Genomic DNA, 18,356 nt, shown 5'->3' on the forward strand with positions numbered 1-18,356 from the left:
AAGATTTCTTTCACAACATCTATCAGGAGGATAAGAATATTGAGTCAGTAGCCATAGAGAGTTGGTTAAGTGGCATTTCTCTTCCAAGATTATCGGATGTGCAACGCGAAATGTTGGAAAAGGAGGTAACTAGGGAAGAGGTAGAGGGGGGCTGTGCGAGCCAGTAAGGGGGGTAAAGCTGCTGGACCGGATGGCCTGCCGGCAGAAGTATATAAGATCTTGGTAGAAGAAATCTCTCCCTTTCTTACAATGCTATTTAAACAAATCATAGTAGGCGGGGCCATACCACCAGCAACTTGGAATGAAGCTTCCATCACTCTTATATTAAAACCTGGCAAACCCCCTACCGATTGTGGTTCCTACCGCCCTATATCCATATTAAATGCAGACTACAAAATTTTTGCCTCTTTGTTGGCAAAAAGGTTGGGTCAAGTCATCCCCGCAATAGTACATCCTAACCAAAGGGGCTTCATTAGAGGCCGTCAGCTCTTCGAGTTAACATATGACCTAATAGGGGCCATAGATATGGCTACCTCGGATGTAGCTCCGTTGGCCATTCTTACGCTCGACGCCACCAAGGCTTTCGACAGGGTCAACTGGTCGTACCTGTCGGGGGGCCTTGGCCAAGTTTGGCGTGGGAGGAAATTTTCGAGGGGCTGTACAGTCGCTATATAATAGCCCATCAGCTCGGGTACTTGTTAACGGTGGACTTTCTGAATCATTTCCTATTTCTAGAGGGACCCGCCAGGGCTGTCCCCTTTCCCCACTTTTATTCGATCTCTATATCGAACCTTTGGCTCAAAAACGTGAAGAACCCAGCATTATACCCTTCGTATACAGGGAGTGGGAGAAGGAAGTTGCGTTATACGCGGATGACCTCATGATCATGACATCTGATATTGACACGGCGTTTCCGGCAGTTATTAGGCTGGCTGTCGAATTTGGAAATGTTTCTGGCTATGAGGTAAACGCAGCTAAAACAGAAACATTGGTATGGAATGATGCCGGGAGTAGTTTTAGTGATGGCTCAAATAAGAGTCTTCGTTATTTGGGGTTGAACATCATTAAAGATATTAATCTGATCGCGTCTTCCAACTTTGCTAGGATCGCAAAAGAATGCCGTAAACTGATGAGAGCATGGATGCACCTTCCCCTCACTGTAATTGGTAGAGTTAATCTTGTGAAAATGTCCATTCTTCCTAAGATTTCCTTTTTGTTTAATACAATTCCTCTTTATTTTGAACCTTCTTTGTTGGCTAAACTTCAGAGTGAGATAAGTTCCTTTATCTGGTGCAACAAAAACCCAAGGATAGCATGGAAAAAGATAAGGCGTCGAAGAGAGAAGGGGGGCATGGCAGGGCCCGATTTACAGATTTATGCCTGGGCATTTCAGCTTTCCCATTCCTGTATGCTGTTAAAAACACCTTCAGGCGTAGGGACTGGTAATTTGTTTGCTACTTTGTTGAAGGGTGAAGGAGCTGGGCAGTCAGGTTTTCTCTAAGTTTGGAGACCCCAAATTTTTAAAAAAAGGTGAAGTTGAAGATCTTACAGGGCCTGGCAAGAACTTGGGCAAAAATAAAATCCTGTACTAAACTAGGGTATTATTCCAGTAGGGCACCTTTATGGGATCTTTTAGAGGCGCCAAACTGGCTAAGTGATGCACTTGCAATACCACTCAGGGAATCTGGGATAGCTGTCTGGGGGGATCTTTTTGTGGAAGGTACCTTGCTCCCATGGGAGGACTTAGTTCGTAAAGTTGGGCCCAATCTCTCAAGATTTAAATATGTACAAATAGTAAGTTGGGCCCAAGCAGCAAAAACACGACCCACACGACCTAATAAGCCCGCTCTAGGGGGAGGAAGCTACCTGGAACCCCTTTTAGTCGATCAGCCTCCTGTAAAAAAAGAGGTCTCGCTATGGTACTTTCTAATAATGGATGAAATGGATGGCGACTTTGATCTCCCAGAACAGCTATGGAGTTCCTTGATACCTGACTCCAACGTTGCTGATCTCTGGTTGTTCTCCTGTAAACTGTTGTGGGAATTAGTGAAACCAGCTTGGCTACGCAGGAACCATTTGTTTACACTACATAGGGCTTACTATTCCCCACAAAGGCTCTCGAAATTTGCTGCAGGAGGTCCGGTGGCTTGCCCGAGATGTGGACTTATGGAGGCTGCTGACTCACACATGTTTTTTGAGTGTCCTCACTTAACTCCATTTTGGGACGCAATTAGTAGTAAACTCTCGGCCTGGCTGGGACGCCTGATAGTAATAGACCTGAAACTAGTAATCTTCGGAACGGTAGACTCTACACGGTCTATGGCTGGTAACCTATTATTTTATGCAATGCTGGTGGCTCGTAGAGAAATCTGTAAACGCTGGAAAGAACCCACCGCACCATCGCTGTATGAGTGGCACAGATCTCTACTCCAGATTTCTAAACTCGACATAGCTAGGACCGGCAATTGTGACAGGAGAAACTTTTGGAAATTGTTGGAGGGGTCTCCCTGATCTCGCTGGGGTTTTTTTTTTTTTTTTCACCCCAGCTCCGATGATTACTCTGCCATTGTACTATCTTGCTGCTTTTTTGTTGGTCACCCTTCCTTTCGCCAAGGTCGCACACATCATCGGCAGCGGCATGTGTAACCATAAAATTGGTTAACTTCTGTCAGCTGGCTAACATCGGTTGAACTGTTAGCGGGGCCGTGGCAGCTGTAGGGCTTTTGTATTTGATCTCTCATCTACTTCCCTTCCAGTATTGACTGTGCCAGCGCAATGGTGCACCCGCAGTTCTGTTACCCATGTGGTAGGCTCTCAGTTGTCTGGAACCATGGCAGTAAATGAGGAATAAAAAAAAAAAGACTGTATGTGGGTGGCGATAAGGTGCTCCCTATACCTCTTGTGTTGGATTAGAAATAAGCAGCAATTTTTGTCCCCACCCGTCTGTTTTCCCATGTAAGCACGTGTTTTGAACGAGAACCTTGTCCTCCCTTGAGTTCTCAGCATTTAATGACTCTTCCCAAAAGCCATTGTTTTCCTGTTTGGGTGCTTATGGTTTACCCCAGTTGGTGTAACTTTTTTCATATTTTGTAGGTCCTGTTGATTTCATCCTCTTTTCTCATTACTTGAGGTTTCTTGTCTTGCTTTCAGTGTTTTATGGAACTCCTCTCATTTTAAATTGGAGTAATCTCAGACTCCACCACGCTGTCATATTTTGCTTTCCAATGTAAATGTGACTGCCACATAGAATCAGAGGTGTCTTTGTTCACAGTAGTGGTGGGTGAAAGAGAAAGTGTCTTCCTGCTGTGTGTCATGATAGAACCTCTTGCAGCTAAAATGTTGCTTATTCACTCTCTTCGTATACAAAATTGTCATTGACTGGTACATTCCTGTGGTTTCTATCTGACTGCACCTTGTCGTTTCCCTTTTCCTTTTGAACAGACTGTGATGTGGTACCTTTTCCAGATTGCCTCTGCTGTCAGTTGCATTCACAAAGCTGGGATCCTGCACAGGTGGGTATTTGGAAATAGCACTGAAGTGGTGGAGAATTGGAACCCAACACTCTATTTACCTTCTTGAAAGCCCTCATTTAGGGATAAGCGTGTCCTGTTAATATTTTCTCTGTTTTTTAGGTTGATTCTACTAGGCAATGTATGAACTGTCTGTTGTAAGGCATATTGTTGCTTACCTATAATAAAGAACGGCTTGAAACCCCCCCCTTAATTGCTTGCCTTTGGTTGGCTTTTTATGTCACTGTCATTTGCCTGCTTCTTATTCATGTCCCAGCGTGTCAGTTTTGTGTTTGTCCCTCCCATAGAGCATTGCCTCTCTTCAATGTCTTTGGCTGTCATCGCTGATCCCGCCGCTTGTTTTTCAAGCAGTGTTTTTTTTTCCTTTTGTGTGAAGCACCCTGTTAAAGTGTATTTGTTTTTGAGCCGTCCCCCTGGTGTACATCTCTCCTTCTGCACTCCATGTTCTCTCTGTTGCCTGACTGTTTCTCCCCGCCATCCTCCCTTTTGGGCTCACCTGTGTGCTTCTCTGCATTGCGCTCCTCCACACCTGCTCCCTCCATGTTGCTTTCCCTCAACCCCTATGTTGCTTTTGCTCCCCTCTCCCGTTTTGCTTTGGCATCTCTAGCCACCCTTGCTGCTTTTGCTCAGCCTCCTGTGTTGCTTTGGTTTTCAACCCAAACTACCCTCATGTTGCTTCACTTCCACCACCTCGATTTAGGAAAAAAACGTTTTTTGCTGTTTTTTCTTTTTTTTTTTACTAACAATCCAACTGAATTGATAACAAAAAGTGTGCATGTGTGGTTTTAACTTTTACCATGCTGTGCAGCATCTAAAATGCTGTGCAGCATAGCTGAAAACCATTTGTAAAGCCAGTAGGTCACGAAAGCGAAACCTTTTGGCTTTGTCAATGCCTGTTCTGCTTAATGTTTTCAATTGGCAACATTTAACTCGCCCAGTGAGTGCTGAATGAAGAACATTTAAAGGCCTCTGGAAGGTGGAAACAGTGATTCTGTGGCCATTTAGTGATGACTTCTTTGCCCTAAAGCCTGCAGTTTGTGAATGTTGCACATATAGAGTACTTGGGGCCAGATGTACAACCCTATTTTGCATGCGCAAACGGGTTTGAGACCGGTTTGCACATGAAAAATCTAATGGGGCCATGTACAATCCCTATTTAGCGAGTCGCAATTTTTTTGCGACTCGCTAAATAGGAGTTGCGAGGCGCTATTAGGAAGGGGTGTTCCAAGGGCGTCCTTTCCTAACAGGGAGCCGGAGGCCTATGTAAGAATGTTTTGCAACCGTAATTGCGGTCGCAAAACACTAGCAATTTACCACCCTCTTCAAGTGGGGGCGGTAAAACACTCGCAAATGGGAAGGGGTCCCCAGGGGACCCCTTCCCCTTTGTGAATGCAGGGGAAAATATTTTTTAGGGGCAGGCAGTGGTCCCACTGCCTGACCTTAAAAAATGAAACTAAATGTTTAATTTTTTTAAATGCATCCTGTTTCCTTTAAGGAGAATGGGCTGCATTTAAACAAAAAAAAATACTTTATTTAAAAGCAGTCCCAGACATGGAAGTCTGCTGAGCCCAGCAGTCCATCATACCTGGGAGGGCCAGCCATTCCCAATGGGGTCGCAAATTGCGAGTACCTCATGAATATTGATGAGGCTTGCAATTTGCGACCCCATTGGGAATCACATACATTGTCTCTGACCCTGTTGTACATGGCATTTAGCGACTCGCAAATTGCTACTCGCAATTGAGTGCAATTTGCGAGTCGGTAAATGCCATGGTCGTACATCTGGCCCTTAGTCGTTACCCTGAGACACTTATTCCATTGGATGATTTAAGCCTGTTGTAGTATATGGTAATTATGTGTTCAATTCAGTGTCCAGGGCAATTTTACAGATCTGTAGCCAGTGACCTAAAGAATCATGAGCTGATGAATTTTTCTGGGGTTAGTGAATGACTCTGTAGTCACCTCCTGCAGTTGGGTCATGGACTGGTGTCTGAAGTCCCCTTTTTGCTATGGCTGGTCCTTTAAACAAATCACTTTGTAGGATCATTAGGTGTTGTAAAAAGTGGTTTGTTTCCATTGAATGCCTGTTAACTACTTCATCTATAACATTTGTCTGTTAAAAGCCCCCCCTCTGACCCATGAAGGATTCTTTTAGCTTTTCACTGTGTATATTTGTGAAATGCTTAACATTGCACCCTGCTACTTGTGAATTACTCTGTTATCTGGTTACTTTGAAGGATTATGAAATGGTATTTGTAAACCCATGGAATAATTAATCAGTTGTGATAGCCATTCCTTTTGTGCGATAAATTGTGGATGCAGTGCTCCCTGTCTTGTGGAAAGCTCTATATCTCAGACTCTCTGTATGAACATTGTTAAGAGTCATTTGGTGATGGAGACCACGCAACACATACACCTGCTGAATTTCCTAAAAGGGTTTTAGAAATATTGTTCAAGATTGCTTTAATGTACAATTATATTTACTTTATTTTAAGAACTTTAAGATAATTCTGAGTTATTTAGTAATGTTTACCTAAGCCCACACTGTGATTCAATAAGGGGGTTTCCATTAAAAACTAATTTAAATGTTAGAAGTATTCTATAGAAATATTCCAGTGATATTCCTTTACTACAATATTGTAAAATTACCTATCGCACATTTCCATCAGTGGGACTCTACATTGATTTGTTTATAACTTTTCCTTCAAAAATGTCTAGTTACTTTTGTCTCTGTAGTTGCATCTTAGATTTCCATCCCAATTACAAAAACCTATCAAATATTACACTGTGTGTAATTTATTTGAAAGTATGCCTAATATCCATATTATGAAAGGTGCCATCATGAAAGCCATAATGATTTTAGGGAAACAATACCTTAATTCAAATATGATGAAGTTGGAGGTAAAGTTGGGGACTATCTGATAAACCTGCACAACCATCCATGGTTTCTAAGTGCATTGTATTTCAAAAATCTGTTCAGTGCAAAATGAAAGAAACCATGTTGGGACAAAAGTCCTCTTCCTGGGTTTGAAAATCAGTATGTTTTAAGCTTTACCTGCTCTGTTTTTCCTCTAGGGAATATGACATTCTGAACACTGTGTAGGTGCTCCTTGTGTTTACTGGGCAGTTAGTCAGCAGGAGCTAACTGGTCCCCCAAAGTGATTCTCCAACCTGAATGAAAGTGCTACTTCCCTCTTATCCCAAGATGATGATTAAGACCCCCCTCACTGAAACTGATTTTACCTGTGGAAGACCCTGCTCCCCCCCCCCCCCCCCCATTCCCCTTCCCATCGTTCAGAGTAGGCATCAACTGCTGTGGTGAAATTCACCCTGCGTTTGTGTTTCCTAGAATTAGTGACCTGCTGGACATCATAAAAGGGCCTCAGCGACTCCACACCAAACTTTGCTGTGGAAGCCTGCAGAGATGAGAGAAAACCTTTGCAGGATTGGCTTGAGTGATTGAATTAAAGTCTGCACTTGATTGCCTCATGCTGTCCGCCTCTGCTCCCAAAGTCCTATGAATACTAGACCTCTGGGGCAAGTGAATTGTTCATCATTTGGTCAACCGGGAGACTGTGCATCTGTTCAGAGCAAACATATTGCCATGAATGGGACCGCTGCTGCCTAATTCTTATGCTTGTGATAAGTCTGGCCAATGAAAGAAACCTTGATGCTGTGTAGTGCTTAATTTGTGCCAGTGCTTTCAGGTGCTCAGCACCGGCACTTAATTGCCAGCACCGGGGTTTATGACTGTCTGCCACATGGTAGTGGTGTCTGCCAATTTAGGTACAAGCACAACAACTTCTGTTTATTATTTAAATTACCAATTAGTAGTATTTGCCTCCAAAGCCATTCTTATAGCTTTGGGGGCATATAATAGTATGAATTGTCACACTTATAAGAGTGTGATGATTAGTAGTGTGTTGGTGCTGTCATTGGCAGTGCTGCCAGAAGCAACGGATGGTGCAAGCTCTAGTGTTCGCCTGTCGAGGGCCCCGGCACTAGGTGTTTTACAAATTAAGCACTGGACCTACGGGAAAGAAGAGCTGGAGCGTCCCTATACAGAGGGAAGCTGTTTTGGTTCTTGGAAGATTTGCACTAGGCCATCGATTTGCAAAATCTGTTTAGAGGCACTGGGCAGATCCTCGGGTACTTCGCCAGAAAGTGCAGACTTCGGGTGATATCCCTCACCTCTGGGAGCATGGCTGTCAGACAGACACCAGCTCTGGTTAAACTGCTGCTCTTCAAATACTCTGCACGGCATTCCATTCCTTTGTCATGAAGAAAGTGGAACTAGAACAAAGTAGGGTGGTTTAGATCCCACATTTATACAAATGTTTTTGATTGTGGATGTAAATCCATGTGACCAAATTTAGAATTAGTTTGGGGTGGATCTGTTTCAAGTATCCTTCTTAGGTTCCTCTCCAGAAACAACCTTTGTGTAAAGTGATGCTGCTCACAACAGGTATGATAGTCTGTCTTCAAGCAGAAACAGCCAACACAGGGAAACAGTGAAATGTGAGATATCTACACCTGGCTGTCCCCAGTAATCAAGGTTAGACAAAAATAATGCCTGTATACCAATCAGGGGTCATTCCCATCCTAACATTAACATATGTCTTGTTGCCCTTCTTTGAGGGGTGGATTCAAAACTAATAAATATACTGTTATTATTCAAAGAAGAGTGCAGTCATATACACCAGTATAATAAAAAAAAAAAACAGTACCCATAGAAAATACTGCCTGTAAAATACTGACTACACCCAGACTCTTGGTATATGAGTGAGCTCAGTGTTCAATGTGCTCTTAGGCCACATTACAGTATAGATGTTTGATGCAGCCGCCAAAGTCCTATCTAACAAAGACGCACAATACAGTGGTAAAATGTGTATTGAAAGTACTGGTAGCTTGATGGATTGTAATTTATGATCGAAAAAGCAAAATGTTATTCTTGCATGCCTTCCTGGATTCCGGTTTGTTTTTCTTTATTAGCTGCTTCTCTTGAATTTCTTTGGTATCTTCTTGAATTGTTGGTACTGAATAAACTGGATTTGTTGTTTTTAGTGCACCGAAATGATGGATAAGCCTGTTGGTGTCGTAAAATTTTTTGCTTGGTATATACAGTGTTTTTCTTTGAATTTCCTTTTGTTTTTTCATTGAAGTTAAATAATTAAAACCAGAAATGAAAGTCAAACTGTAGCTAATGTATTCACCGCCATGTATCTTGTAATTCTACCTTGAAGTTTTATAGCAGTTGGACAGCAACTATACAGTAAAAAATACTGTACATGTGTATTTATATGTGGAAAAAGCATAGTGGGTAGCTATGAAAGTTAAATTAAAATCCAAGTTTGGCAACAAGACTAATGGGATGGGTTTTCTTCATGTGCTGTTTTTGGATAGGGAATATAGATGGGGTGATCTGTGCAAAGACTGGATTCAGCTGGCATCTGAATAAGCCTTTTTTGTGGAACCTAAAGTAGTAAGTCATGTACATTTTGTTCTTTTGTCCTGTCTTCTTTTGCAGGTAACTGTGGACAATTTAATGCAGAGTTTCATTTGAGAATCTATATCTAGGATAGTGTTTCTTGGTAATCTGACTGATTTTGTTGGAGCAAATGTTAAATTTGCTACCAATGGGAAGTCTGGCCCATGTTTGTGTTACTCGTATGTTGTAAATATTATTTTCATTTGATTACTATGTTTTCCCTTCAATTAATGTATTTCTGACCTTTAGTCTGACTTGAGATAAGTTAAACTGGTTACTAGATAAAGGTATCTAATGTGGCAGGAGCAACATTAAGGAAAGTAGAAACTGTGATTAGGATGAGCTTGTCTTGAACAGTGTGTTATAACGGAGGATGCTCACTTACTTTGTCTATTTTGGCTTTCAAATGTGTAATCCTCTCTTTGTCTACATCATTGTAAAATATATAATATGTCATGTTTCTAGTAGAAGCCAGATTCTGTCCTTCACTACACTTGCGTCTAATGAACAAGTTTCAGTATATAAGTACCACTTCATGATATGTGGTTTGTCAGCTGTTATTCAAAATGTGCTGATTGAATTTCCACGTAATGGGTTGCCCTAGGTGGGAGTGACATTGCATTCTGTTGCTTTTCCTATGAGTTGTAGTTTGAAATATGAAATACCTCTTGAAAGAATTGCGTAACAGCTTTGAGTTCTTTCAACATTCTTCTTTTTGATGAGTTTTTTTTATTCCATATGGATGTCTATAAGCTTTCAATAGGAAGAATACATGCTCATATGCCTGCAGTAAATGTTGCTTGCTAGTTTTCTGGTCCTTGTTTAAGATTATCTGAGTTTGTTTTCTCCTTGTTTTTATCTTTGAAAGGTTTGATTGTATTACCTACAAGTGAACAAATCACAAAATTGTAAAATTGTTTATTAAATGTATCCACCAGTTAATATTATAAACCTCACTTTGGGATTAACTTTTGAATTTAGGCAGGTAAAATTGCAATCTTACAGTTTCAGAAGATCTGCACAATTTAGGTTGTTGTGATTATTGCATGTTTACAATGACTTTGATTTCTTGTTTTTATTTGCCTGTGGGACTTCATCCAAAAGAAACCTGTTTATATATTTGGGTCAGTTAAACTGTATAGATCTTACCACATGGGTTATAGAGAACTTAATTGCCCAACGATATTAACTTTAAGAAAGTAGGAGATAAACAGCAATGTGTAAGTTTGTGACAAGTAGTCGGAGGGAGAGCCAGATGGAACTAGATGATTGGAAAGTTCTAAGTTCCATGCAGCACATGACAAATTGGTCTAGAGCAAGGGTGTACATTCACTATCTTGGGATTTCCAGGATTCCACATCAGAAAGTTACTTACATTTAACTCTTCTGTAATCAATTCATCAGTGATCCTGAAAACTTGGCTCAGCTGTGAACCTCAAGGACTGAAGATGGGCATCTGTAGTTTAATTTGGGTCTTTTCACTTGCTTGTTGAACTGCACAAATGCCTCTCCTTTGTGAGAACCTGTTAATGAACAAGATTGCTAATTCTTGTTTGCCAGAAGGTTTCACTATTATCTGTGTTGTAAATCTTCAGTGTGGTTGTGGAAGAAATATAATGTTATGTTTCAATATCCGTAAGACAAGAATATATATTTAATATAAAGATTTGATCTGATGTGAATTTTGAGGTTTTGTTTCGGTGAATAACATTGCCCATTGACTTATTCCCTGTCTCTTTGCTGTCCTTTCAAAGTTACTGGAGAGAGTGCCAATACTTCATTTTTCCTGCGATACAGCAATATATTGCATTTTAGACCCATTGCAGACAAGGGTTTGATATATGAATATTAGTCATGGAGTTCTTGCTGTAATTCTGGATCTCATAGGGGAGGTGTGCCTATAGAGTCTGTGTGCAATCCATATTGGATTTTCCAACCACATTAGAAACTAGTGACTGTCCATTCCTGCACTAATACTTTGCTGAAGGCGACATTTGTGGCCATGCCCTTAAATGAGAGTTGTCTCCTAATGTGTTGCACCCTCTCTTTGAGTCTTCTACAAAATACCAAGAATTTCATAGCCAGATTTGTTCCGTGGCTAAAGAAGTTTAGCACATCTGCTCAGGATGGCATTTTCTCCATTAACCTGCATTATGGTTTCAAGTTGGTCTTCTGAATCTCCCTGTATGGCATATAATCAGTTACTTTGACCCCTTTTTCTTAAGAAAATATTTTTAAAACTTAACCCCTTAGTGGTCATTAAGATGAGTTGGAAAGTGTTTTGGTGATTCCCACGTTTTGGCGCACTGGGTTTAGTGACCGCACTGTCTGTATGTACAGATGGTGACTGTTTGGAACCCTGTGCTGCCACATTTCGGCTTTATAGGCAGTCTGCTGAATTTCACAAAGCTCTGAAGAGCTTGGTTTTAAACTTCTAGAGGAATCTAGTGGGTCACCTAAAGCATTCTATGTTTCACTGCTATTGTACCAAGATGCCCCTCGGGTTAAAAGAGCAGTTTACAGAGCTCCTGAGAATAACAATGAAATAAAACTATTACATCTCTTAAATCAATTTGCCATGACATTTAACCATAGAAGTTGTATTTCTATTACTGAGTAGGCGTTTTCTAGATATGCCACCACAGATCTTACACTTTTATAGGAGCTGGTCCCATCTTCTCCATTTGCTCTCTTCTGCAAAAGAAATACTTACATTGCTTGGAGTCACAGGATGTCACAACCAGTTTGAAATCATAAGCAAAAAGATGATAGATACCTGCTTCAAAATAAATTGTTCTTCAACAAAAAGCTTCTATTTTGCCAAGCACACTTGCTAAAAAATATTAATATATTGTGTCCTGATTACTTTTTGTTTTTACTTTACAACTACCTAACGAAACTGAAGAATGAAACTTGGGAGTGTTGTGGGACGCGAACTTCATCATGAGCTCACATGTGCAAACAGTGATCTAAAACCTTCTTACACCAGAAGAAACTCCTAAGGAAGTTCCTCCCATTTGTTGTGCTCCCATATTACCCCATAGTGCTGGAAGCATTGGGCATTTTGACTAGACTAGTCAGGGTACCACCTTTCTTATTCAAAGGAATACTGATGTTACAAAACATGGCTGTGAGACAAATGTTTGGACTAATAAAACATGAACCAGAAGCTGCCCACCTAAAAGCCTTCACTTGCTTCTAGTCAGAGTCCTAATTATGAAAGATTTTCTGCCTGGCATAAAGGTATAGAAGGCTCCGACCCAAAATAGCTGTAAGATACAAGTGTGACATACTCTCCTATATGCAACTGGTGCTCCGTGAAAAAACGTTTCCTAGACAATGTCACAAACTGAATGACACCTGTTTTTCAGTTGTAGTTCCCTACCCACCTCTGGAACAGTCTGCTCACACATCTGTCGCTCCTAATCTCTGCTGCTGTTGAGATTGAGACTCATAGTCCACATATTCCAGTCCCAGTTCTCTTGCGTAATACATAGTCTCTATTTTTATTCGGGTTTAATTACTTGCTTGGGCAAACAATGAAATGAGCATTCATATGCAATCTTTTATACATAGGTAAGCAACCAACAATGGTCAATATGACATCTGACCAATCCCCATTGATTTAAGTTGCTTACAGTTCAAATGTACTTCATGTATAAGATTAGACAATTCATCGATTCCAGCCAGTTCAGCTGGAATCTCATTTCATGTCTTTGTGCCTATAAATACATTTATATATATAATTCCTAACTATTTACTTTACCACCTTAGGATGTTCATAATGATGAAACTAATTACAACATGCGTATTCAAACCCAGCTTTTAGGGATCAGTCTTCTGTCTTTTCACTATTCATTCTTTGCTGATGATTCAGCTCCGTCTTGCACAGTGACCAGGGGTTGACTTGTATGCAGTCTCAGCTTTTGTTGTAGAACATACATACTGTTGTACCTGTTTCATTGGATCGCTGTTGATTTATCATTAGTTGACTTCTTCCAGAGTGGGGCTTTTACACAAAGTTTCAAAGAGTTTAAATTGTAGCACTCGATGAAGAAACAAAGATCTACCTCTTGTGTGAGATCCCTTTCCATGTTCCTCCTTTTAGTGATTGTGCATAGAAACTGGCAACCGGAATAGGAGTGGGCCTAGCCATTATTGACCCGCTTCTGGCTCTAAAGCTTGGCAGCTTACCCCTTGATCTCATCAGTGAAACATTTGTAAATTTTTCTTAGGCTTGCATCATCCAGAGCAATATACTTCTGTAACAACTCGCTGACGAAGATCTCTACTTAATTCATGAAATGATTAGCTGTTTGTATTCTGCCCATTTTTCTGGGTTGCTTCCCTATCACTCATTTTTTTGTATTTGTTTTGTATTTTTGTATTTTTTTTTTTATTGAGTTCATAGACACAAAATGAAAATTTCAAGGCTCATCGGCCGTAGAATTTAACATCAAAATTTAAGAATGCAATGGATATACACCCCCCCCACACACCCCACACACCCCACACACACCACACACACACACCACCCCCCCACTTTCCATGAAGACCACACTGTCCTCTCACTCTTTCTGTCCATCAATAAACTAGTATCCATTGCCTAAACTCCCATTTCTCTCTCAACGAATTCTTAGGTGGTGCAGCAAAACACAATAACAGCACAACTCTGGTCCTCTCGTAACAAGTTGAATGATAACTACTACAAGAGAACTCTACATGTAAATGCTGTTTTCTTTATGCCATGCCCTTGCCAAGCTAAAGACATTTGCACCAGAGTACATGTAGCAACGAAATGAACATAAACCCGTATGAAAATCAGACATACTCGAGACTTAAACACCCTTCTGTATCTTTAAGCCCCATTAAAACCTAGGGAAGGGTGGCATTAGAATGCCACATTGCATGCCCCTTTGGATTGCTTCTAAAGCCAGATCAGTGCTTCATCTTACCATTCTAGAGATTTATTTACTCCATTTACCATTATGCTAGACAACTGTCTCTGTATGGGAAAAGAATTACAATAACATAATAAACATGTACATAAAGTGCGCACGTATCTAAATATGTGGGCACATGTACATATAAATGGGTGCAATAAATGGCTAAGCATACAAACCAACAGCTTCATTCTAGCCCCACCCAAATTAGCTGATTCATCCACGCCTACATTTTGTCCACCGGAATGGAGATTGACATGCAGAACACCAAAGCCATGTCGTTAAGCATGAAAGGCAAGAAAAACCTGGGCCTTTCCAACAAGTGTTTAGAATATTACCCAGTGCTCAAACCTAGGAGTAATATTGGCAACGGCTTTATTGGTCTGAACTTATCAATGCTGCTAAGAACAGAGAACACCATGGCATAATACGTTTTTATTTGCAATCTTCTTACACACAGCACATGATCAGCAATAAACAGGATAAGTTTCTCATTACATTGTGAGAATCTCGATACAGTTTACAATGCAAAACCTTTAGCCCGGGGCACCTGTTGGGTCTACCCATTCTCTAGCTCTCTCGTGGAGCTCGGAGCTGTGCACACCACTCTTATGGTGATCCGTCATCTGGCGGGTCCTTAATTTTACCAATCGTTTCATTCCCATGTCTCCAATTCCTCCTCCCACCTTTTCGTCTCTCCTAGTGAACAGAATATGCTGTTCATCTACTATGGGCCACTCTAGGACGTCCTGCTTCCAAACCTCTGCCTCTGTGGCTCTGGGCACTACACAGTGTATTGCAGATCACCTTACAATGGCATAATACTTAACAGATTTTTATTGGATGGGATATCCACTATGCTGAAAAGTGTGCCAAAGGGTCCCTGTTAGTGTAATGCTTTAACAGCATACTAGCAAATTAGAAGTCTACATAATCTAATCTGTCTTGATGCCGCCCCCACCCCCAAATCAACACTAGAGGCTAAATATTCTACACCACCTCTCCTTTATCCTCTAAGCGCTCAGTGCGACTTTTTACTCTCTAAAGAACATAATCCAGAGATCCATACGAGTTTTAGCTCATTGGACTGTAGGATAAGCCTGCTGGATAGAACTAGCAGGGAGCAATCGTGCATTCCCTTATTTATGCCAGAATACATTTCCCCTCAAAAGTTGCACCTTGACAACAGCTGTGTGCTAGAATAGTTTAAATCACTGGGAAGCTGTTCATTCACCTACTACACGCACCTTTTGTGATTCACCTCTAATGCAGGTCCTCCACCCTGTGATGTCTTCCCTTACTTAGCCTTAAGTAAAAGCTTGCAACCATCTTACAGAAGCCTTAATTTAGAGGGGAAGTACAGACCTAACCAGAAATATTCTCATGTACTAGACTACCTCGCCTACATATCAGCCCTTGATCGCTGCAAACCATTTTATTTATTTATTTGAAAAGTTTTATGTAGCGCAAACAAGACCAGCTAGGGTATCGGAGCGCTGTACATCGAATCATAGAAGCTGATGCAAAAGAAAATAATAAACCGAATAGGAGGTTGCACATGAAACCGATGCTAAGCAGGAAGGTAGGCCAGAGTTGTAGACAAAAAATAAGTTACTTTGGGAGGTTACTGGTTTATTGTCGCATTTGGCTATTCAGGAGCAATCCTTTGACTTATTTTTTTTAATGCAGCTGTTGAGGGTTTGGGTCTGATTTCGGGAGGGAGAGCATTCCATATTCTTGGAGCAAGACCAGAGAAGGCGAGTTTGTAGGTTTTCTTCTTTTTAAACTTTTGTGCTTTCAGCAGTAGAGTATTGGAACTTCCAAGGGCTCAATTCGTGCCCGAAAGTTCAAGTTTTTTTGTCAAGTAAGTGGGAATGTTATGATGGAGCGCTTTGTGCTTCAATCAGGCTCTCTTGTACCGAATCCTTGCATCGATAGAGAGCCAGTTGATATTGATTAGATCTGGTGTGATGTGATCATGTTTTCTTGATCCAGTGATGAGTCTGGCAGCAGAGTTCAAAGTAGCTCTTAAAGGTGCCAGTTTATCTTTGGGTGGCCCAGCCATGGTCACAATTCAGCTGTCTAAACGAGAGATAACTCTGGATTGGACAGCTAGTTTCATGTCCTCAGGTGGCAGGAACAGTTTGACTTTCCTTAATGTGTTTAATTGGTGATTGGCGACTCTCGTTGTTGAACTGATGTGGTCTTGCATTTTTAGGCATCTGTCCAAGGTTATGCATAGGCATCTAGTAGAGTGTACAACATGTGGGATGCAATTGAGGGCAGTTAATTGTTTGAACCAGTCCTGAATGGGTTTGATTGATTGTGGAGGATAATCTAGAGGAATTAAAAATTTCCTAACTATCATAACCGATAGTTTCAATTCTGTTAAGGACTCTGATGCGAGGATTATGCTATCCTTTCTCCACTTTATTGAATAGCAGCCATTTTAAAGTTAACACAAACTCATTCCCATGAACCTTGGTGTAGGAGAGTAGGGTCTGCTATCCTATGGTCACCCCAAATTTTTGCTTTTTGCTTCACTGGTTTTTGACATATTGAGGCTGTGGGCCTGCTAATCAGACCCCCAGCCTGCTGTTCTCTCTAACTAAATTGACACTATGCACCCTAGGTGCATAACCAATTGGAAGTGGATCACCCTGTGAGCCCCTGTACCAGTGTACACTAGGTACCCAGGGCATTGGTGTATCTAAGGCCTACCAGGGGCTGAAGCATGTATTATGCCACCCCTGGCCTGGCCTAACACATTTGACACAACTGGCTGATCACTCAGCTGGGGTAAGTTGGTGTAAGCACCTCTTACTTAGGTGTAGTATATCTATACCTAACCTTAAATGGGACACATGTTAACCTATAAGTCACTCCTATGGCAGGCCTTGACAATCCTGAAGGCAGAGTGCTTGGTTCTATGTGAGATGGTGCTCTGGCATGAGCTGAGCCTGTCTGCAGTGGTCGGAACAACTTCCTTCTACCGTTTCCAGATATCGTCATACCATATACTCTTAAGTGCATTATGAACCTCGCGGTTAAATGCTATCTTTGGTTTGGCTTTATCAAAACATGTCGAGTAAGGTGTCATACGAATTGGAATACTAACCCCTCGCCAATTCTGGCGACGGGGTTAGCATTCCACCCTTCTAGAGGGACACGACATGTACAGTACCTGAAACCCGGGTAAAATCGGACATAGGCTCAGCTCCACAAAATGGATGCTGCCACCACAGACACAAGTCTGCCCTCCTGCTGCTGGGAGTCCTTCCAGCTTGGGAGACGTGGACAAAGGGTTTCCTGCCAGGGGAGGTGCGAGCACCACCCCAGACAGGATTTTGTGTATTGGTCAGGTAGGGCTTGAAAGAAACCAGACATGCCTGAGGCTCACAAGGAGCCTCGGTGCACATGACAGTTCAAACCGGTCCTGGGGCACACCAGTCCCGGACCTGGGGCGAGCTGGACAAAGGATTGGGGGTGTAACCACCCCCCTTCCTGGTCCCACCCTTAGGGAGGGACCTAGCTTGTAGTCCGGCCCCTAGAATCCGCTTAAAGGTAGGAGCTGTGTCCTAAGACTTCAGACATCCTGGAATCAACTTAACAAGAAGAAGAAGACGGGAACTTCGACGCTCTGCTGCACAGAGGACTGAAGGAAATCTCCCCTATGGTCAGGGAGTGACCATCTTGCTAACGCAAGCACCAACCAGCTATTGAACGTCTGCTTTGCCGCCGCCTCCTGCCGGAGCCCGAGCCCAGAGCCCGACAAGACCTGGACCTCCAGACCTCTCACCGCTCGATCCACAGTACCTGAACAGAAGGAACCCGTGGAGGCACCGAGACATGTGGAGCCAGCCATCTTGGAAGACCGACGACAAGCTATAAGCGCAACGATAGAGGCTCCCTCCAAGTTGTGCTTTGGGTCCTGAGAAGCCCAACCACCGAGCAGCATCTGCACCAAAGGTGAGCCCTCCAGCATCTCCACGATCTGCGTGGGGCCCCTCTGCACTTTGCATCTCGACGTGCCTGCCCGGTCCCTGGCCCGTTGGCTAGTGGCCATTTTGGCGACCTATTTGAAAATCAACGACGCTGGTCTGGTTGCTCCAGACTGGCCCTAGCTGCTCTCCAAAAGAGCAGCCCCTCTGACCTTGCTGGTCAGAACAATCCGCTTTCTTGCATTTCCACGACTCCGGCCTTTGCCAAGGCTTGTTTGCTTCTTTTGAGTCGCCGACACCGCCGACAGCGAGAGCCTGCGTGGGACAGCTCGTGACTCGACTCCTGGACGTCGTCGACCTTCAGGGACCACGTGGCTGCGGAGACAAGCTACACCTAACCACCTGTTTGCACCCGACATCGCCTGGTACCTACCTGGTGCCACGCCGGTCACTG

At 42.3% G+C, this 18,356-nt stretch overlaps 1 protein-coding gene across 1 annotated transcript in view; it reads left to right on the forward strand.

Annotated features, from left to right (window-relative positions):
• NEK9 (NIMA related kinase 9) overlaps positions 1–18,356 on the forward strand; it is a 276,348-nt gene that overhangs the window by 12,965 nt on the left and 245,027 nt on the right. The window contains exon 4 of the mRNA XM_085626728.1: positions 3,442–3,512. Coding sequence (XP_085482854.1) covers positions 3,442–3,512 — 71 coding nt within the window. The remainder of the gene's footprint in view (positions 1–3,441; positions 3,513–18,356) is intronic.

Source organism: Triturus cristatus, chromosome 9 (genome assembly GCF_964204655.1).
Source record: "Triturus cristatus chromosome 9, aTriCri1.1, whole genome shotgun sequence".
Lineage (NCBI taxonomy): Eukaryota > Metazoa > Chordata > Amphibia > Caudata > Salamandridae > Triturus > Triturus cristatus.